The sequence below is a fragment of the Sinohyriopsis cumingii genome, chromosome 17, assembly GCF_028554795.1.
Source record: "Sinohyriopsis cumingii isolate HCF-2022 chromosome 17, ASM2855479v2, whole genome shotgun sequence".
NCBI classification, from domain to species: Eukaryota; Metazoa; Mollusca; class Bivalvia; order Unionida; family Unionidae; genus Sinohyriopsis; species Sinohyriopsis cumingii.
The window spans coordinates 96,648,818-96,672,683 of record NC_142977.1 but is presented as its reverse complement, the minus strand read 5'-3'; the positions used below and the strand labels follow the sequence as shown (position 1 = coordinate 96,672,683).

The following is a 23,866-nucleotide window of genomic DNA, read 5'->3' as shown; positions in this document are numbered from 1 at the left end:
TTGCAGTGTGCTGATGAAATTGCTCACCGTGCTCGTCGCTCATTGCTCAGCATTTCGGTGGGAAAAATTTAGATGAGACTCAAAACAATGTATCTTTAGTGACATGTTGCAACCAAGGTTTTTGTATGTCTTGAGGAGGTTTCCCGCCAACTTCCTGTAGGCGTCTACCCTGTTTTTCCAGATAAAATTGGTTGCCACTAACTGGAAGGCTTTCACTGCCGCCGTTTCTTTGCCAAGCAGTGCACATTCAAATGCATCATTTCAAAGAAGTTCACGAATCTGAGGACCAACCAAAGACACCTTCATTTATCTTAGCTTCACTTAACCTTGTCAATTCTCCACAGAGGTACCTGAAAGCTGCTGTGTTTTGTCCATAGCTTTGACAAAGTTCTTCATCAGACCAGACTTGATGTGCAAGGGTGGTAAAACAATATTTCTTGATTTAACAAGTGATGGATGCTGAACACTTTTCCTCACAGGCTCCACTGACTGTCGGAGTGGCCAGTCTCTTTTGATGTAGTGATGTAGTGGGAATCTCTCGCACGACTATCTAATTCGCAGAGAAAACAGCAGCATATCGTATATCCAGTGTGCAGACATAAAATAAGAGAGCAAGTACCTTCAAACTGCCACAAAGCTGCCACTGATGTTGGCCATTGTATATGAACCTCAAATGTTGTTTCATGTACTCATAAGTTTCCTTCATATGGACTGCATGACCAACTATAATTGCTGGAAACACATTGCCATTATGCAGACGAACAGATTTATACTCGTCTTCGATGAATCAATGAACAGTCTCTATTCATCTGGATGATGAATGATGTTGAGGGCTGCCATCACATCATCGATGCTGTTGCAGGCTACGAGACCACCTTCCATGATGAAGATTGGGACAAGATCCTTTTGACGGTCATGGAACATGAAAACCCTAACATCACCTGCCAGGAGATTCCACTGCTGTGGTCTGGAGCCCACCATCTCTGCCTTACTCTTGGATAGTTTCAAATCCCTGACGAGGTCATTCATTTCACCTCTTGTTATCAGGTGTGGTTCAGAAGAAGAAGATTGGAGAAAATATGGGTCATGTGACATTGATGGCTCAGTACTAGAAGTCTCATCTTTCCTTTTCCTCGTCAGACTCAAGTGAGAATGATTCTGTTGCATCATGAACCCGCAGTCCCTCTCCGTGGGGTACTGAACGTATTGATGATGGGGTGTTTGGATAATGCAGTCCACATTTTCTTCTTTGACACACCTTTCCCAACTGGAGGTACCATGCAGAAGTAGCCATTGCTGATATGATCTGTTGGATCTCTCCAAATCATTGGCACTGCGAAAGGCATATATTTCCTTTTCTTGTTCAACCACTTTATTTACTCTGCGTACAAAGTTTATTTTCTTTAATTTATTGTTGATTACGGTAGTGACATCGTCAAACGTTGTCTTGTATATCCTTTATTGTCCTCTTTTCAGTATTAGATTTGAACAAAATATGGTTTATTTAGTGGATGTGTTAAGCGCGCCGACTTGGTTTAAAGTGTTTTCGTATAACTGCAGACTTGTAATTTAAATATGTTGTGGTTTGTGCCATGAGGTTTGGGTCTCGAAGGTTAAAATATAAAAATATTGTTTATTCAGTGGATATTATATCATTTGTTTTACAAAAACGTATATTTGGTACTTAACCACATACTTGAATTTTTAAAATATTGAGGTTTCTGTGATGGAGTTGGGGTTTGGAGGTTATTTGCTTGATTTATTTGGTTAACCTTGTTTTCAGAGAATGGATTGAATAACTAGATCATTTGTTGATCTTGAGTTTGAGTCAAAGCTTAGCATATTAATACAGATTAGGTAAAGGCATTAAATATCCCTAAAGTTGGTTTTTAATGCTCATTATCTGTTTTATTTTCATTTGTACAGTTTATTGTTGAGTACATGTAGTTTAATGTTTTCGGTTAAGTTGATATAATGATTTTAATTGATGGAAAAATTCTACCCAAGTATTACAGATCACGTAAAATTAGTTTTGAAAAAGAGGGAAAAGAGGTTTATAATTGTAGGTCAGGGAAAATAAATTAGTAAATATAATGCCTTTAAAGCAGAGAATGAGTTAAAAGTTTCTTTTTTCTCTTTTTTCGACTGTTTAATGAACACTGTTTAATATTTTTAGTTTCATCGTTTCAACTGTTCTTTTTCTGAAATAAATTTTAATGGAGGCATACGTGCTAAAATAAAACACTTAGCATTTAACTACGTATCAAGTAAAATATTCTATTAAGAAACTAATAAAAAAGTTTTGTTTTTCAAACACACACACATATACACAGAAGAAGGTGTTGGTCAGGGAGATAATAGATATAACAGAAAAACTGACAAACAATGGTGCAAAACTGGTGCAAATGTTTGTGAATGATGCTACCTACCTGTAGGTTCTCTGGGTTGAACGCAAAGCGTGTTCGTTCCACGTGTTCTTTTCCTTGTATTTTAGGAGGTCAACACAAGCCCCGCTTTGTCAGATGTTGTGTCAGTTCTCCGCACATCTTATCGAAAGGTGTCTCATCCGACAATCACTGAATCCTGTAACCCGCTTATTTTGATCTTTCCATAGAAACCAGTAGTATCATTTCGCAGACCTCAAAATTTGAGAGACATAATAATCAGGGCAAATTTTAAGCCAATAAGAAATCAAATAATAGGTTGTAAATTGAAGCCTTGTGGAAACAAACGAAGCTAGACATGCCAACACATGAAGGAAACAAACACATTTTCCAGCACAGTCACAGGTGAAAAGTTTCATATTGCTACCATACAAAACAGAAAATGTTTTCTACCTCATCACATGCAAGGTATGCAGCTCCCAATGTGTTGGAAAAACACAGAAATTATATATTAGAATGAATCTCCATATATGAGATTGTCAAACCAATGAAGTGGAAAGGAGCCCAGTGGAGGAATACGTCTCTTCTCCAGGCCGTACTTTCAGTGATGTAATTTTAACTGGGATTGCCCATAACTCAAAACAGAGTATGAAGTTCAAATAATCTTATTTGATTCGAAGGCTGCGTACACTCAAACCCAGCGGTTATATATACCCAGATTTGAATTTTTTAAGATTACTTGATGGATGGTACGGTTATGGTGGTTCACAATTTTGTCAGGTACACATATTGGCTTTAGTAGTATAAAGAAAACAAGGAATTGGTACACTGGTCCTGAACGTTTCTGCTTTGCTCTATAATACTGAGGCTTTAATTAAGTTTCAGTTATATATGAGAAAAACAAAATTGAAAAAGGAGTGAAGGGGGATATCATTACTTGTTGGTTTTGAGTTGTATCCAAACCACAAATATGAATGTGAATCAGTACTACCTTTACATTATATTTTTTCTTCTTCAGATTTGCAGATATTTATGACACTCAACAAAGGGATCAATTCTCTTGGAACCCATGCATGCCTTTTACTGAAGGGAAGGCTTATAATGTCATGGTAGGGAAAGGTTGTACATATTGATCGGGTTTTTTGGTTTTCAAGTTCGAAAACGCTTGTCTCATAAATGAACAATAATTACAGGGCTGGAACACCTAAATAATGGATAAAAATGTCTAGAATAAATTAAAGTATTAGGTCGTATGCCATCTATATCTTACGTGGTCAAGTTCGATATTCAACATTAGCTTCACGAGACACTTTTAACTAAAAATGTCATTTTAGGTGAGCAATGCTGTGACTCCAATATTTTCGTACAATTTGACAAGTATTTGTTTAGACTGAACTATGCACCTGGGAATAATACTTCGTTTTTCCCTGTGATGAAAACGAGTAGTGTAGTGGGTTATAAAAACAATATACAAAAATCATCAGACAGAGTTCGTCGAAAAATAAATAATGCTGTAAATTCTGACCTGATAAGAAATAGAATTCCACTAGCTGATGAACAGTCAGTAACAACACATCAAATGATTGACATTTATCTAAAAATAATAACGTTGGTTGATGCTATAGTTACATCTTTTAGTTAAACAGCTGTTTTAACCTTTCTACACAAGGAATTATATAGCATTATTTCCAGCACAACAAGGCTGTGCCAAATTTAGCCAGTTGTGATAAATTCGATGTGTGTGTGTGTGTGTGTGTGTGTGTGTGTGTGTGTAATTGGTAACTCTTGTTCCATGATTCCTTTTGTTCTCCATTGTATCTAGGCGGTTCAGATTAGATTTGGAGTCCCGAGTCCTGCTTACTATAGTCTTGGTACAGAGGACAGCGCCACGTTCTCGGATAGCAGCAAAGGGATCGTTCTACAATACAGCGCCGACGCTTCAAATACTCTCAGGTATGTGCTTTTTGCATGTATGTTTGTCTATCCTGTCGTGTACATTGAGGAATAATCTGTGTCGTGTGTTTATACTGGATATATTTCATAGTGTGGTATGCAACGTTAACTTTTTACACGCGGGTATTCCACGTGTTACAATACATGGGGTTTGTTTGACCCCACGGTTAAATATATCAGGTCTTTACACCCGAAAAGAAAATTGTATTACATTATATTCTTTTCCTGCCTGACGGGTAATTTAGATTTAATTTATTTGCTTTAGGTCATAAAGTGCTCGTTTTTGTTGCTGCACGAGTAATGTCTAGGCATATACGTATAGGATGACAGGATGGGAACAAGGGAGTTCCTATGTTACAAAAGTTAAACAATTCTGGGGACAAGGGAAATTTGAAATTAGGTCAAAATATATAGGGACAAGGTGCAATGCTTAAAAATTGTTCATAGGTTCACATGATGAATCTTTCTGGCGGGAAATATAACATGTGTGTAAAATGTTGGGCCTGTCTGGCAGAGTAATGTAACATGCAGATTTGTCTGTCCTCTAACTGAAATGAATATTACGTCGTAAGGTGAACATGGTGGGGTACTCAGCCTTATAAATTGAAATGCAATCTTAAAACTATACCTACCGTATAAAATATCTTTTGGAATGACCAACATTCACTCATTTGCCGATTTGTAGGACGCAAAAGAAGGCGTCTAAAGAGTGTAACATGATGGGTCCGTGTGGCTGTAAATGTAAACGGTTAGGTCTGTCTGGCCTTTAACAGAAATTTAAGATTCTCAAAATTTGCTATGTATGTTACAAACAGTATGTTTGAGGAAAACAATCCAATTTCAAATTAGGTAGATTTGATTTTTTTTTAAAAGTTGGGATGACAAATTTATGACTTGTGTTTTTGCCCCCCAAATTCAATGTCAGTCCAAATTTTTATTTAACAGACTCCTGAATATCAGAGTTATTTTGGTACATTGTTGAAGGAACGCAGTAATTTTGTAGTGTGTCTGATTTGGTTCTTAACATTGTTAGAAATATATCAGCCTATAATGATTTGACCTTGAACGTCGAACATAACATTGATGATCCAGCTAGACGACTTGGTCAGAAAACAACATCTTTTCTTTGACGGATCTGCTATCCAGCTCGCTACGATGTCGTAGCCTCAACTTGATTTGTTGTGGTTGAGGCTACGAACTGATCCCATATCATGTAATGGAGCAAAAAAAAAATCATCACTAAAGTCAGAAAAACAAACAGTGTAGAAATCAACTACATAAGTATAATCACGTTGTGAAAGAAGTTTGGCTTATTTTGAATTTATTAAGCCCTTACACGATAAAATAAATTGGCATGGTTACTCTAACCTTATCCTGTCCGCCATGACAGATAACGCGAGACTCTCGCCGTGACCCCTTTTCTACGTAAGGCTTGCCAGAACATATTTTGGATATTCTACGCTATATTATTATCAATCAAGTGCGAATAATCGCTTCTTGGTTGAATTTCAAAGTTGCCGATAAACCGTATTTACTTTTAATGCGCAGAATTTCTGACCCAAACGGCGCCAAATTTTTACTACGATTTGTTTACATTTTCAAATAAGGCGTCAATGTCCTTATATGGCACACAAACAAACGAGGCTGAGAACGGAAGTAATCATTATTTGAAATAACATGGCGGACGATCTAAACGAAAATATCGGCTGAAAAAAGGTAAAGGAGATTTTACAACTATTTCTACAATGATTTTCGATACTTCTGGTATTAAATAAGAGGACTACTCTATTTATTGGATTATATGGAAGGAATCTGTTTAAAGTGTTATTATTAGGCTAAAAGAGTGAATCACACCCGGCTTGCTCCATTAACACGTATATGCTCTAGTCCTACCTGTAAGACCCGATGCTGATATTTATGTTGTGAGCGTCAGGGTCTTACAGCCTAACTAATGGTGCTGTGTAGTGTGTTTTGATGTCGACTAACATCGTTACGAAAGTAAAATTTTCAGGAATATTTCACACAACTGACAACTAAAATAATGACGCTTTTCTACAAAGTAAAGTTATAATTTTTTAGTCAGACTTTACTTACTATGAAGCCTTTTCTCTAATAAATTCAAATTCTCACAAAAGAAATGGACCCGTCTTCAAGTTTCTTTGGCCTACTTTTCAGTTGGCTGGGAAGGGATGAAAGCCGAGAATGCCGAAATCGGATCAAGTTGAAACATTATTTTTTAACGAAACGAATAAAAAAAATATTATGCCTATTGGAACTGTAAGCAACGGTTCGTTTCGTTCAAGAAACATATCCCAAACATCAACCTACTTGAACTTACTTCGGCATATCTCGACTACCGTCGCATTGCAACAAATTCAAATGTATGTCAACGGAACGTGAAAATGCATCCATTTGCTAGTGTCATATTTTCATTCCACCAGGATAAAGACAGCACAGTAAGTATATTAATTACGCATAAATTAGTGGAAAAATGTCGATATAGGCTGCCAGATGTGTGAGATGTTCCTGAAACTTTGATTACTCATTCCGATGTCAACGACATCGGAACACACTATACAAGGCCGTTATTTGGATAGTAAGACATAGCACCTCAACGAAATCAAAATGTGCTGTGTCTTACATGTAGGACTAGTATATGCTCATGTTAGTACCCTGTCCACGAGGTACGAGTAAGGGTACTAATATTAGTACTACTATCCAGCAAACCGTGATCTACTATTACAGACCGACGCTATACCATCAGCACGCAGTTTGGACTAACCGTGGCCTAATTGTTGTACTATCCAGCACCAGGTTGTATAACAAACATTACAAGTGATCTGCTATCCAATATCAACACTATACCAACAACATACCGTTTTGAGTAACTAGCATCCGGTGATCTACTATCTAACACCAAGCTATGTACCATCTTTTTAGAGTTACTGTTAACCAGTTATTTACAAGCAGACCCATGGTATTTCAATGTTTCAACAGCTTAAATAACATACAAATAATTTCACCACCCTCCCATAAAAAGTTGTTTTAGTGGTTGAGTCGTCTTGATCGACCATCATTGTTATATTACAAGATATAACAATGAATTCAAAGAAGCGCCGAATAACGAAAAAAAAAAAAAACCATGACCAAGTGTGGATTTTCGTTTTTTTTTATAACTTCGACTGTTCTCAAGAGACTGGAATTCATACTCCTAACCTTTGCGTGACTCGTCTTTGTGATAAATACATTCAAGAAACTGACCGCTCCGGTGGCCTAGTGGTTAAAGCGTACTCCTCGGATGCGGGAGGTCGAGGGTTCGAACCCAGGCCGAGTCATACTAACGACTTATACACATGGTACTAACAGCCGCTTAGCAAGGCGCTCAGTATTAAGAGGTTAGTGTTAGGACTGGTCGGCCTGGTGTCAGGATAATGTGACTGGATGGGACATCATTCTACATGTTTGAGGCATGATGCCCCAGTGCTAGACATCGCTATAAACTGCCACACTGCAGACATCGTAGCGATACGACTGAAAAATTGTTAAAGAAACGTTAAAAATCCAAATCGCACACACACACACACACACACACGAAACTAGCATGATTTTAGAAGGACGTGAAAAGATATTTTGTGGCTCTCGTACTGATTTAACCAAGTAGATTTTGGGTCCTAAGGATGCAACAACATTATGTACGTAGGTGAATATGAGGCCATCCCCTTCCAGCAAAAAGAAATGTTTATATTTAGAAATTATAAAAATTGAACCATATCATCATGCAATACAAAATCACGTTTTAAGATGTGTGAACTTTGAAAATCATAGTCATTTTCCCGATATTTTTAAGATGGTATTAGCGTAATCAATGACACAAAATGTCCGATATCTACGATAAATCGTTTCATCAAAATCTGGAAGAAAAAGATTCAGTTTTGAAAAAAATTAAACACTTTTAGGGAAATATATTGCCAGTTGATCGCTGTATGAAATTTATATTGTTGTTATTGAAGCAAAACTAGGCATTGGTCTCAGCCTGCCCATATGTGGAAAGCGAATATGTTCAAATGCATAAAGAAACGTTTAAAGCATGTTACAGATGGAATAGTTTCATTTCTGTTGATTACTTTCCCCGGAAAAGAGATATATTGTTGATTTTCAGTGGTGGCGCTCTTCAGATATTATGAGCTTCCGAGCAAGTGATAGGTGTAAGGTGAGGCTGTTTACATTTGCAAATTTAAATATAGAGAATGCTGGCATACATCTTTGTTACTTTCGTGTACTGTGACTGAATATTCCTTGGTTATTGTATTTGTGGAAATTGTACATGATCAAAGCAAACAGCTAAACAAAATGGCTGTTCACATGTGCTAAAAGCAATCAGTCTGAATTAGTCTAAAGTACACTGTCTTTAGCAGTTATTAAAACAGAAAAAACAAGTTTTGCCGGGCTCGACAATACTAGCTTCTGAAAGTGCAAGGAATGAAGGACCAACTATATGAAACTAAAAAAAAAGTTATCGGTTCTTATTTTTACAATTTACCTCTGACGTCTAAGAAGTGAAATTCACCAGGAAGAGTTAGCTGTTTTTTTATATAATGTACATCGTTAGTTTGGCCAAGCTGGATATTCTGTAACCCATATTTCACCCATCAATCACACAAACAATTAAGGGAATTAAACGTTCTTTTAACGAGATTTACAATATACAAGGTCTTTTATAAATAGCCAGTAGAACCGGTGAGGAAAACAGGCAAATTATTTGTAATTTAAAAATCCAAATGCAAAATACGAAACTGTAGAGTGCCATCTGACGCAAGCTATATAAAGATGAAAAAATAAAAAAAAGTTATAAATTCTCTAATAGATATCTTGTAAAATTTCTTGAACTGTATTAAAGTTCATTTCTTGTGTTTTAGTAAGATATATGTATATTTTGTAATTGTTTAGGTCTTAAGTAATTTGCACAATTTTCAGTAGTGCAATTTCCTCGGCCTAAAGTAATATACTCGTGTTTTCATCTGTAAAATCACAAAACCAAACTCTTTTCTTTTTTCAGGACGTCTTACTTCACACTGATTTGTGATGAGAGTCAAGAGGGGCAACTCACTCCACTGGGGGAGAGAGGCCAGCAGGCAATTTATGTAAATCTTAAATTGATAGATATTAATGATTTATGAAAAATACTTTATCTTGTTAGTCTACTATTGTTTATTTTCAGTCATCTTTTTCATGTCTTCCTCTATTGTTGTTGACGTTCTTCTTCTTCTTCTTTTTCGTCTTCTTCTTCTTCTTCTTCTTCTTATTATTATTATTATTGAAGTAGTAGTAGTAGGAGTATCATTACCAATGCTATCTATGACGGATTAAATATAGTGTTTGTGTCGTTTTATCTTGTTATGTTTGCATAGCAATATTGCGATTATGTAGCAAGGCATCTTTGCTGACTTTGTAAATAGTTCCCAAAGCTAGCCTGTTAAGTGATAGAGGTCACACTAGGTCAGTGTGTTTGTCTAATGGTGCCGTAAAATGGAGAGACGATCTGATAAAGACAGAGGCTGACTATGCGTGTTCTCTAGGCAGTGATATTGTTATAGGCTTCAGATGTAAGGTTAATAACCTTGTGATCTTGGAAAAGATTGTAATATGTCACTGTCAGGAACAGTTATAGGGAGGATGGAAAAATCTGAGAAAATCTGGAAGTTAAGTTAGTATAAGAGAGTCCATTGTAAGATCTAGACCGGGTTGCATGCTACATTTATCTTCCGTTATGTAAGCGTAAGGTATAGATTTTCGTGCCGAACAATCCGGTGGCCTAGTGGTTAGAGCGTCCGCCTCGGATGTGGGAGATGGAGGGTTCGAACCCGGTTGAGTCAAATCAAAGACTTACAAAAATGGTACTAACAGCTGCCTCGCTAGGCGTTCAACATTAAGAGGTTAGTGTTAGGATTGGTCGGACTGGTGTCAGGATAATGTGTATGGGTGGGACAACATGCTATATGTCTGCGGCATGATGCCCCAGTGCTAGATATCACTATAAACTGTCACACTGTAGACATCGTAGCGATATGACTAAAAATTTGTTAAAGCTACGTTAAAAATCTAAATCACACACACACACACACACACACACACACACACACACACACTATTCGTGCCACAAATGAATCAAAATAATTGAATGTTGTTGAACTGATATTGATATCAAATTGAAACTTCACCAGATTGGTCTTGTATACAAAATTCCTCTTCAAGTAGGTGTTGAGTCCCTGTCCTTAAATCAGACACTCTATTTCATTATTTATTTTTATTCCCTCCTCATGACTTGAGCTACTTCCCCAAGTCTGACACCTGCTGAAATTTGAGATACGATGTTCGCATCATATTATGTACTTGTTCTTCTTTAAGCTATGTGGCTTCCTTAGAGTCAACTAATCAACAGGTCATTATCCGACCCAAAACAGGTAATTGTTCAGGCATGCTGATTTTATCCGTGTTTAGTTCCAATGACAGCTATGACGCTACAATTCCATCAACTTTGGCAAATATCCTACGTAGTAATACGATTCAGGTATCCGATTTCAACCTGAGATATAAAGTGGCAAAGCAACCTGGGTTTTCTGTCATCAATTTCCTAAACTGTCTCCAGTAATAGCTCACTTGTTTAGTAACAAATTAAAGCCTATGATTATTTGTAAAAGCAAACAAACAAACAAACAAACAAACACGTATAATCAATCTCCTAACATGTGGGCAGATTACTATCGTGACCATCGCTAAAATAAATTGTATTGTTCCTCCTTTTGCATAAATATCGATTGTGGGTTTTAGAAGACTCATACATATTTTACTCATTCCGGTAAATGTCGCAAACAATAAATGCCTGCTTGAATGTATTCATTTGTAACTGAACGATTTATACTTATGTAATTAAGTATTATTAACTAATTACTTATTATCTCCTCCAGATGAATGCTTTGTGCAATACTTCACCTGAAAAAGTTTAAGAGAATATTAATGGGAGAAAGGACATCAACGGCTTTTTCCTATTGTGCTATCTGTAGTATATTGATATCTTTTTTTTTGTACCTAAGTGGAAAGTTGTTACTGCAACGTATTTGTATATCTTGGGAAATCATTTTTTAAATCTGATATTTCTTGTAGATGTGCTAACCGGGGAATTGTTTATTTTTATTCAGTAGAAAGCAGCATTAATATCGAAACGTTCGTTCAGCCTCATGACTTTTGCTAAAGTGTGTGATTGGGCCGGTTCGCTTGAATACAAAATATCAATGTTTCAAATGCATTAATATGTAGAAAGCGCAACAGCTGATTTTAATATATTGTGTCCTCGGAAGTAAGCCATGGTCATCTGAATTTGTCAATAAGGCAGTGGAATTCATAAATATCTAGACAAATTAAGAAATAATGCCAAATATCTTTCTCGTACAAGCACTAATAAAATGTGCAACCAGAAAATATACGTAGTACTGCAGCATATGGATTACAATGTCACCGCGACCATAATGTCACATGATTTTTCCTCCATAACTTTACACGGTTTGCTTGCCATAACTTCACATAGCCTGACCCTGCATTCTCGAAATCAGTTTGAGGACACAGCTAAACTGAAAACTCAAAGATCAGATGTGATATATAGGGTACAAGAAGTTAGGTAGTCTTACTGAGATAAAGAAAATTATATGATTCCAATATATTTCTATTAATAATGACGTAGTCAAAATGTTTATGACTTTGAGCTTTCGCCTGAATTTTATTCTCAAGCGTTTTGAGCTTTCCGGGCCTGACGTTCACCAAGGGAGCACATTTCTGGACTTACACATAATAATTAAAGTCAAGACGAAAGCAAAGTGGCTCGATGAAATATAAATCTGACTTAGCTCTGACTAATTGAATCTACTGAGGCATCATGCTGATAAAGGGTACATGACATACGTTTCACATTAGTCATTTCGATTGGAAAATAAGATCCTGTTGTATATTATATGTTGCTAGTCCTATCTGGCATGCATACGTTGTTTTAAACGCGTCACTGTCAAATAGCCACGGCATATTTGTCAAACGTTCATATGGTGCAATAATGGGCAACAAAAATGTAATATACTATAAACTTCGTGACGCTACAATAAAAATACGGATATATTTACAACCCAATGGAAGTTTCTTTAGCGAATTCCCTATAATATATATATATATATTAAACGTGAACTAAAAAGGATGACTATGCGCCGTTGTAAAGACCATCTTTCCTTAATGTTGCATGTCCCAAGAGATTCTCCTTTTCCATTTTATCTCTCTTAAATAGCCCTGAATTTTCAACCTGAACCTATCACTACCAAATTGCCACGGTCATTTGCAAAATATACCAAGTTGGGGCGCATGGTTTTAATGTTGGGGCTTGGCCACAACGAAAAACCTGTCCTTTTAAAACTTGTTTTAATACGCTAGGTTTGGAAAAAAATCCAGTTTCTAACCCAGTACGACACATGCCCGCTCGTATTATAGTGTGTAGTATACCTCACCACGAGGGGGGAGGGGTTAGCGACAAAGTGTCTTTGCGTTTCTCTAGAGAGCCCGTTTAAAGATGTATATGTGCACTTGATTGATATGCATCATTTTTTATTTTAGGATTTCGAATTAAGAAGTAAATATGCCTGCATACAAGGAGGGTCTACTAAGTCTAGTGTTTCTGCTGGAACTGTCCTGTGTATTGTGTGAGTAAATTATTATTCATTATAGCAGCTTAAAATCAGTTTCTTTACCGTCTGTCCCGCTACCATTAATTGAATTCACACCCATTACCACGCACACACACGCACATATATAATTTTCCTAATTAATAAAATATGGACACTAGACATGACAATGGTGTCGGTTTAATTTGGTCTAGTGTTTCACCTAATTAATTTTAAGAAGTTTCTTTGTTTGATATTGCATCTGAAATCTGAATATCTTTAGTCTATAATTCCAATAGTTGTCAATTGCTATATTGGTAATTCTACTTTCCAGTAAAGCACGTCAAGTCCTTGTCGGACAATTAGCACATTGGTAACTCTACTATACAATGCAGTCGGTCAGTTCCTTTTGTGTTAGTTATCACAGTGGTAACTATACTTTCCAAAAATGCAGGTAGTCTCCATATATGCAAATTATTACATCGGTAGCTGTACTTACCGATATGGCAGGACAGTTCTTTTCCAATCAATTGTTACATTGGTAACTCTAATTTTCAAGACAGCAGGTTAAGTCCGTACTTGTCAATTGCTACATTGGTAACTCCACTTTCCAATATAGCAGGTCGATCCCTTACCTGTTAATTGCTACATTGTTATTCATGTTTTCCAAAAAGACAGGTAATTGTCTTACCTATCAATTGCTTCTTTGGTAACTCTAGTTTCCAATACAGCAGATTATTTCCTTACCTCTCAATTGCTACATTGGTAACTCTAATTGTCAAGACAACATGTTAAGTCCTTTCTTGTCAATTGCTACACTGGTAACTCTAATTGTCAAGACAACAGGTTAAGCCCTTTCTTGTCAATTGCTGTATTGGTAACTCTAATTGTCAAGACAACAGGTTAAGTCCTTTCTTGTCAATTGCTACATTGGTAACTCTAATTGTCAAGACAACAGGTTAAGTCCTTTCTTGTCAATTGCTATATTGGTAACTCTAATTGTCAAGACAACAGGTTAAGTCCTTTCTTGTCAATTGCTTCATTGGTAACTCCACTTTTCAATACGGCAGGTTAAGTCCTTATTGTTAGTTTGACTAGAATATTTCCTATTTTCATCGGCAAGTTATGAATTTCATTTACACCAACAAGAACTGAATTAGTTTTTTTTGCCAATAGTAATGGTAGTGTGTTTATATATATATATATATATATATATATATATATATATATATATATATATATATATATATATATATATATATATATATATATATATATATATATGTGTGTGTGTGTGTGTGTGTGTGTGTGTGTGTACGTACGCTTGTATGCATGTTTGTATGTATGTAGAGGATATTTTGTTTTCCTGCGTTAATACTGAATATATTTTATCCTGTGGTCCCAAAACCTGATAATTAAGCGAGTGGCGAAGCAACGACTGTAAAAAATATATGGTTTTATGGTAGCGCAAGATGAAATATATCCAGTAGGTAGGAAAGAAAATTGTCTTTATATTATGTACCAAACGTACTCCAGAATCAAAGTTTAGAAGATTCCGCTAACTCTTTGTCACTGCACGCTCAACCCAACCGCTTTGATACATTTATCTCACTTTCAAAGTTTTACATTGCCTGTCTATATTTCGTTACCTGCTTGAGCGTTATAAAAATATGAGGCAACATGGTTTGAATTTTGAATCTTTCGTGCAAGATATACTTATTGTTGTCTCAGAAGGATCAATCATACTAAAGTTTAGTTTCTTTATTCCTTTCCGGCACCCGACAGGTTTTTCAGCTTGGTGTTTATTTACATCATTGGCGGGATCCTGTTCCAAACCTTTGTGCGGAAAGCAACGGGCAAAGAAAGGATTCCAAACTACAATATGTGGAGACAGTTTCCTATATATGTCAAGGTATGCGTTAAAACATTGTGGGAAGGGCGGGAGCGAGGTGTCATTATTTTTAATGCATGAAGGTAAAAAGATGAGGTTATAGCATAATTTGAAAGTTACTTTGCAGTGCCTGCTTTTCAGTTTCTCGCAACCTTGTTCTGCAGGAGTGCGATCTTAAATCAGAAACGATCAGGTTTATTTTCTCAGGTTCAATTCTAGATACTGGAACATTTACCCCCTCCCTCCAGTTGAAACAACTTACTGGCTGATACGAAAATTAAAAACGGTTAGATTGTTTTCTCACGTACAAATGAATGATACTCGATGATTTGAATACCACTTACGTACACTGCGGAAACAACTTGCTTGTTGATACGATCTAGATCTGTCCTCTCTTAGCAAACATGGTTACTTTTTCTAACAGAATTCATGATGCTAAATGTAAAGTGATGAAATTTACATATGGTTTATATTTTCTTCGTTTATTTGTCTGAGGTGGGGAGCGGGGGCGAACAGTTAATATATTATTTCGTTTCTGTTCAATATCAACATTAGATAAGGGCAACATTTATATGTTTCTGTGTGTATGTGTACGAGAGAGAGAGAGAGAGGAGTATTTAAGAAACGCAATTAAATATCTTAATTACATCACCAATGATAAAGTGTCCTCAATGTTTCTGACATAAATACTTTTCACTACAAATCCCTTTCAAAAGCAAGTCTGGAGCTGAGTACATTTCGGAGTTTTCTTGTTAAAGAAATTTCGCAGTGACCTTGACTGAGGATAAAGTTCATAATGGTTTGATAATAATATTGTTTCGTCATCGAACCTTTTCTAAAATTTGCAAACTGTAATCTAGTCATTTCGAGTTGTCTTTCAGTCGTTTCCAATGAGATAGCGACCTTTCAGATAGTTATTTTTGATAGATGAAAATAATGATCTGTGTAAACATATCAATCCGTAGCCAAATTGCTACAGTGACTTCCATCTATTCTTTCCACGGAGAGGCCGGGCATGGACACACTATTTTCGCCTGCTGGCTCTCCATCATTTTATTCTTGGTTGGTCTGTCACACCTGTAAACACCATATAACTTAAAACCGAAGGACTTGATCTTAACTTTGCGAGTGATTAGGTTGTTGTTGTTGTAGGGTTTAACGCCATTTTTCAGCACACGATAGGCTATACATGGCGGCCAGTATTAATGGTGGAGGAAGAACCCGAGAAAACCCCGGAAAGAACCACCGACCCACGAGAAGCTACTGGCAAGCTTTCTCACATACCCACATTGGCTGAATCCGAGACTCGAACCCACGCAGACAGAGGTGAGATGGTAGTGATCCGTAACGGAGAGCGCGTTAGACCACTCGGCCACTCGGGGCCCCCGAGTGATTAGGTAAAATGTACACGTCGATCAAAACCCAACTAGGATAATTTAATCCTTATAATTCCGATTTCTTCCTTTCTTTCGTCGAATCAACTTATTCCATCAACAATGCCTTCCAATTTAAGTAGCGTGTACTTTCCTTTCATTTGCCGTTTCACATCGCCCCATAATTCATAACCTGTGCAGAATCACACAAACATATTGACTACTGCCACAGTTAACTTGTTCAGTAAATTCATACTTTATATCTTAGGCAATGGCTAGCGATGGTTTCAACACATTTAGTTCATTTACAGCATTCTTGTTTAGATTTAGTCAGTCCCATCTGCTACGTCAGATGACCATGACCTTACATTTTAACAGCTGATACGGAATGAACAAGTGTGCTAGATTAAATTTCCAATCAAGCCTTAAATCATATTGGATTTATCAATGAACAACATGGAAATATGAACGAGATGATGCTATCCCTTACTAACATATATACAGGAAAAACATTTTATATCATTGTCAAGAGCGTTAATACTTGGGAAGACCCGTTCAGTGGTATAATGTCAAATGAAATGTAACTACTGTCACAGTTACGTTTATTCAGCTACTTCATACTTTACATATTAGGCAATGGTTACCAGTGGTGTCAGCACATTTCTTTATATAAAAAAATAACATTCTTTTTTAATTTTAGTATGTCCCTTACAGGAATAACATTTTATGTCTATTTCATCAGCGTTAATACTTAACAAGACCCTTTCTGTGCAGTTGTTAAATGTAAAGTTGCTCGCAAAACCGGCCATATGTTTTGTTTGGTTGCATAGTTGAGTGCTGGAGTGCTGGAAGGAATTAATGACTACACATCCAAAATAATTTAAATTAGCAAAACAATGACCTTTATGTATTATTGTTGGAGATAGTAGTTTTGCCATTTAGAACCTTTATTCTGTCTTTGAATGATGGTCTCATAAATATTTGTTTTTATTTTTGTGTAAGGGGTCATATTCACCATGCCACCAACACCCACACACGTTTAAAAAGAAATTTAAAAAAATTACAGTTGAAAACGCCAATGCCCCATTTTGTGTTTCGTTTAGTATCATCAGAGTATTTATTTATTTCAATAGCTTATAAGTCCTCCTCAGATGATTTCTTGAATCTTGGTTGATATCCATAAGCGGCCTCAAAATTGACTGGCCCAGTTCCACGCTGTTATTGTTGTTGTTGTGTATGGGAAGGGTGACTGAGGTCATGGGGTGCTGTGTGAGGGAATTTATCAATATCTGTTGTTCGGTTTTATTTTCAGCGTTTATAAAACATCCATCGCATTATCGTCAAATCCATCTTCATCTGCTTTAATCGCTGCTATTATTTCTTTTAACTTCTTTTTATCTAACTGTTCAAAAAACTCCGCAGAAAATTGCAGTGACAAATCGCCGCCAAATTGTAAACTATCAATTTCAATCAAAGAATATTTGAAAAAGTATGCAAAGGGTATAATTAATATTTGTTTGCTAAATAAAAATTTGTAAAGATGAGACAATCATTTCACAATGACGTGTCTGCAGTGTTTATTTATATTGCAAACAGTACAAAAACCAAAAGTAGTCTCAGAATTTATTGATGTGTAAAAACTTCCAGCTCAGTATCACGTGACAGTTTAGATCCAGTCGTATTGCAGAAAATCCGTTTCATTTATAAAAATTGGAATCATTCGTATATAATGAGTTTGGAAGAATTAATGTGCAGAGTATAAAATACAAACGTATTTTCAAATATTGACTAAGAATTATAAAAATGCCAGAAGACAGGTATTTAAAACAATGATACACTTTACAGTTAAGATGAGAGTAAATGAGAGAAAATTATAATTGCTGGTCTAACAATGTTAAAAAGCTTTTATTTACATTTGGATTTGGCCGTGTTTGGTGTATGCAGTTCTTAAATGATGAAAATACCTTTCTTTGGTTGTTCAGCCAGAGATGTGAAAATTTGTATAGGCAAAAGCTGCAGGATGAGATAAACGAATGCGTTTATATAGGTCATTGGAGTAGAATTCACTTGTCAAATATATTAAGATTTGTTAGGAATAGCGAGTTATGTTAAATAAATACTATGCTTACAGCAGGAAATTTGCCATTCAGGGGTAAAACTGGAAGATATGGGGTTAATTGTATTAATGGAATTGGGCCACTAGCCATTTTTTTTACAAGAATAAAGATTATTATTATTATTATTATTATTATTATTATATTCGCGCTTTTGTAAGCTCCGCCTGCGTCAATATTTCAGTTTTTGTATATATGACAGCTTTATAGTGTGCAAAAAGTTATGCATTTTTTTCCAGAGAATTGAAGAAATGACGCAAATTAGCCTCGATATGTTTTATATTGTTTAATAGTTCGGGAGGCTGGAGTTATCAGCATTAGGCAAACTTTCTCTAGAAAGGATAAATCTCCGCAGTAGATCTGCCCAGGGGTAAGTGCGCACTTAATTCTTCACAAAAATATATGGTCATTTTTGTATCGTTTTTAAAAACTGATTACAGAATTTATAAATATTTATGTAGTCTCGTCGTCGTGACGCGAACGACAGTGTTACATTGGTTTTATTCATTTCGCTCTTTTGCTCTTTTCAGACTGGTGTCGTGTTTATAGCTCGTAGAGGAAAAAACGTTCCAGCGTACCAGGCAATATGAAACCTGATGTTAGAAACTTAAGCCATAGACGTGAATATGAACTATTTCTAGCTGGATTATCCACCCATGAACCTTTCTAACTTATACCACATGTTCTAGAAGATTCTACATCTAAAAGTCGATATTGATAAGTTATTATTATCTTACCTTGCATTGACACTATATCATAAATGTAATAGGAAATAACACGAAGCAAATTACGACGTTACAATTATTCCAGTTAACTTTTTTTGTTATTTTTCTTTGACTTTTGCAGAATATAAACAACAAATGACGGGGTTGTGCTGTGTTTATTCGGTTGTATTGTATTTATCGACGTATATGCGTTGTTTTGGTGAAACAATAATATAACAATAAATATGTTTAATTTTAGAGCGTGTGCTGCAGATTTAGGTCCCTCGCTTAGTCACAAAATTGTGAGATTCCAAGCGCTACAGTTTCCTACATTGCGACAACTGCTGAAGTATGATTCAGAGATATGTGACAATCAAGATCGTTTGAGATTCTCATAGGTGTTTCATTAAAATGTATTTGGAGAGAATTTGTTTACTTTGGATTCATTTATTGTTCACCTGTGAAACAATTACTTTTTGTTAATGAAACAAGTTACGTGAGAATATCCACTTTTTATGAGATATGAAATAAATCGCCAATTCTGTCATGTTGAACAATTCAGGCACCGATTATAAATGTTTTAAAATAGGGTGATGGGGCAGAATAGCATTAAATATGGCACCATGGAAGTTATGGAAATCTAATATTGTGGGATGTGGGCTAGCATGGCGGTTAAGGGAGCAATAAATGGAATCGGGTGGTATGGAGCTTATGGGAGTGTAACTTTTGGCCTCCATTTTGAATGAAGTCACAAACACATACACTGTCATGTGAATTTAATTTGATAAATGTCCAGAGGCTTACCATTATTGGTCATTATAGCGATGTGAAAATTAAACGTTATTGGTCAGTACGTTGGTTTATACTTATTTAATACACTTAATGGTAATCCAGTAAACATACACACTACAAAAATGATTTAGAGTAATTCAGTGCCAATAAATTTAACATGGAAAATTCACGTGAATGGTAAAATTAAACAAATGGCGGTTGTATATGGGTTATATAGGTGACGAGTGTGTTTAACATTATGTTTTTATATCCACTATAGCTATCCTTAGATCGTGACTAAATGTAATTATACGATTCTGCGACTGAAACGAAATTTAGTGGACACTAAATAAAGCTTAACATTTATCGAAATCGCATAGATTAAATGTATTGCAAACATTCTGAAACTGAAATGAAATTTAGCTGTGCCAAACAACGCAGAACGTCGTAATCGTAGGCATGGCTTAATTTGTGTCGTTTCGTTAGAGTTAGTTTTTGATGCTGATTTCATGTGATAACATTACGGTCATGTTATGCTAATTTTTATTTGATTGCTCTGTCTCTCTCTTTCTATCTCTCTACATACACACACAACACACAAATACAAGTAGATATACATGGAGAGAGAGAGAGAGAGAGAGAGAGAGAGGAAGTACAATGACAAGATAGTTCAGTACCACCTAAATTTGTAACCATGAAGAGGGATGATCAAAGGAAGATCACACTTCTGGTGATTGATTTACAGAGTTAAGATATCTCTTATGTTTGTGAAGAGAAAGGGCTTAGGGTCTCAGAATGTCCAAAGCTTTAAAATAAAATTCAACAATTATTCTAAGAGACAAAAACTAAGACGAATGCTGTTTATCATAGTCAATTGACATTGGTCTTCAGAGTGTCTTGAACGTGAAACGGAAATGTAAGGAAGAGGTAAAGAAGAAAGCAAGAGATTTAGAAGAACGATGCAGAATGTGTTTTTACGTTCCATTTGGTCTATATGCTTTCTTTCAGCACAGTTGCACTATGTAATTGTTACCATTTGTAAGACATTTGACATATGAATATTATATTACTTTAACAATACAATATTTTATTTTAGCTCCCATGTATTAAAAGAAACATTACATCCTCTACATTGTAATAGTGCATATTGATTTTCTTTTAATTTGAACTCAGCATTTTCTAAATCTGTGACGCTTTTGTCGTGATGGAATAGTATTCGTCAAGATGCATTCCCTGACTAATTTTCATAAATCTACATATCATAGTTATACACAAGGTGTAAGAAAAACCTATTTGCTATCAAGCTAAATGCAAAACTATAATCCAAAATGTGAAATGTAGGTTACAGTGACGTTCACTTGCGGATTGAGTGTGGTACAAACTGATTGGCATACAATAATCACCTTTGATGATTCTCAATAACAAAGCTTGAGAACTAAAACTGAGAGACAATTTATCTAGGTACTGAAGCATAAAGTATCTGTCACAGCGACATACTTGTGTGAAAAGCGTATAGTAATTATTAAGATGTATCCCCTCACCAAGTTTCATGATTCTAGTTACACCAGTATTTATAAAGTGTACAAAAATGTGAGCTAAGCACAAAACACTTAACCAATAATGTATAATTAATAACATTATTTGTACAAAAAGAAGCCCATCGTTACCTTCCAATGGGGTAGGTGATCTGAAACCCACTCCAAACTGTTGACTAGGACCTAGGAAGAAAGAATTATTGGAATTCAGTGAGGATGTAAATATATAAAGGCTTTTGTCCTTGCAGGTGCTAAGAAACACACTGAAACTGTTACCTAGTTATATAATTCCAGGCATACCAATATTTATAAAGTGTGCATAAACCTGTACTAAACAAAACTTGACCAAAAATGTACAACTCGCAATATGTATGTTTTGTACAATGTTACCTAGCACCCCGTGTCATCGCCCACACCAGCCCTGAAGACAGGTGCTATGAATCCAATTCCAAACCGTTGCCTAGGATCTTGGAAGAAAGAATAGCTGGGATTTTTAAATATTTAATATAAATTTACAATGCTTTTATCTTTGCAGATGCCACTGCAAATGTTATTACAGTAGTTTACCTCAACTTTGTTAAAATTAATTTGATGCAAAGTAGATAAGCCCCAAAATAATTTCATCCATGCTTTTTGTAAATATAAAGCTGTACTTCAAAAAATATGTTTGAAATCGAACAGATGAAGGTTCAAAAGATTACACTGGAGAAACCAAGTGTCATGGGATGGGAAAACAGGGATCCATAAATCCTCTGGAATCATGATTTAGCACGCTGAAAGCAGAACTCATGAGATTTTGTTCCTAAAAAGCTGCATTCCAAAACTTAGTTTATAAAGTTGTGCAGTAGAAATAATATTTAGGTAAGACAGTAAGGAACCATAATAATTAAAAGCTGTATGTCAGCGCCTCATAAATGTAAAGCAGCATATTAAATTGTGTTCAGTTCTAATTATTAATAGCAAGTTATCTTAGAGTACATACAGATTACAAAATTACAATATTGCTCCACAAAGCAAGGTCCCAACTTACAAACTCTCTATGCAACTTCTTGATTATTTTAGTCACTGACATAAGGTGGTGCATTGCGTACACCAGAACATAAAAAAATATTTACCAAATAATAGGCATATTTCTCAGATTATTGGAAATGGAACCTTGGTAAAGACTCCAAAATTTGTGAGAAAAATACTGGTTCACCTGCAGCAAAGTTCCTAACATGTATTTGAAATGTGCCTCATTGTGAGTAAGGTGTGTTTGAAATGAGCCTCATTGTGAGTAACATGTATTTGAAATGAGCCTCATTGTGAGTAAGGTGTATTTGAAATGAGCCTCATTGTGAGTAAGATGTATTTGAAATGAGCCTCATTGTGAGTAAGATGTATTTGAAATGTGCCTCATTGTGAGTAAGATGTATTTGAAATGAGCCTCATTGTGAGTAAGATTATTTGAAATGAGCCTCATTGTGAGTAAGATGTGTTTGAAATGTGCGTCATTGTGAGTGATATGTATTTGAAATGAGCCTCAGTTTTGCTATGCTGACATAATGTTTTGTATCTGTACAGAACTTGTCTCTTTCCTGTGTGGATCTCCAGAAATTTCTTCATGATGTAGTCCATGGTTCTTGCTCTAATGTAATAGTCCCTGCAGTAAATAAAAAAGGGAAATACTTTCAATGGCCTGTTTATAATGTATGGTAATGCATACTGTTCAGGTTTCATACATGTAAAGGACTTCTGTTAACCGATGTTCTGGCACATTATATGCCCAACTTCCTTCCCAGGATTCATGAATTATACCATGGTATGGCTTGGGGTCTTCCCTATACACCCAAATAATAAACCCATCACCACAGCTATTCTGAAATGCAACTTATCTCTGTCATCAGAGCCAGGTAATTTGTGCATAATAATTATATGACAATGGCAAATTAAGAAAGCAATACCAACTCGCATGTCATTTCTTGTATAGTCACTATTACCATGTCAACCCTGCATGGGCATTGACAAGGTTATCACGAGTCAAAGTTGCTATTTAATAGGGCATATCGCACCAAACTGTCAGTGCAAATGTAGTTTATTGTGGGAGGTTTCCTTGCACTGTTTGCCAGTTCAAGGTCATTATTCCCTCATACAATGAAGAACTAGAGGATTTAGACCCCTCCCACGTATCAAACATGATCCGAGTATGATACCTTAGTAAATTTCCAACAATTGGAATACTATTGTTCCTTGACTTGGAGTCAGATTGAAAAGATACCAAGTGGGGAGGTGTGAACTGAGCAATAATAGATGTGCATAATTAAAATTAGTTTTTAATTGCAATAATACTTTACCTGGTATTACAATGTATTGCATTGCTGAATTTGACAACCTCATGGAGGGCTGATGGCCTCAGATATCACGTCAAATTGAACTTACCATTGCTATCAGTAGGGTCATCTAGTGCAG

The 23,866-nt window shown here is 35.8% G+C and overlaps 1 protein-coding gene across 2 annotated transcripts in view; it reads left to right on the top strand.

Annotated features, from left to right (window-relative positions):
• LOC149779488 (cation-dependent mannose-6-phosphate receptor-like) overlaps nt 1-20,781 on the top strand; it is a 30,661-nt gene extending 9,880 nt beyond the window's left edge. The window contains exons 2-7 of one of the 2 annotated variants that reach the window (XM_089938636.1): nt 3,403-3,493; nt 4,207-4,337; nt 9,394-9,478; nt 12,984-13,069; nt 14,816-14,942; nt 18,939-20,781. In XM_089938636.1, the coding sequence (XP_089794762.1) occupies nt 3,458-3,493; nt 4,207-4,337; nt 9,394-9,478; nt 12,984-13,069; nt 14,816-14,942; nt 18,939-18,998 (525 nt within the window). In that variant the 5' untranslated portion in view covers nt 3,403-3,457 and the 3' untranslated portion in view covers nt 18,999-20,781. The remainder of the gene's footprint in view (nt 1-3,402; nt 3,494-4,206; nt 4,338-9,393; nt 9,479-12,983; nt 13,070-14,815; nt 14,943-18,938) is intronic. The other variant, XM_089938635.1, reaches the window with a different exon arrangement.
• Nucleotides 20,782-23,866: the final 3,085 nt, after the last annotated feature.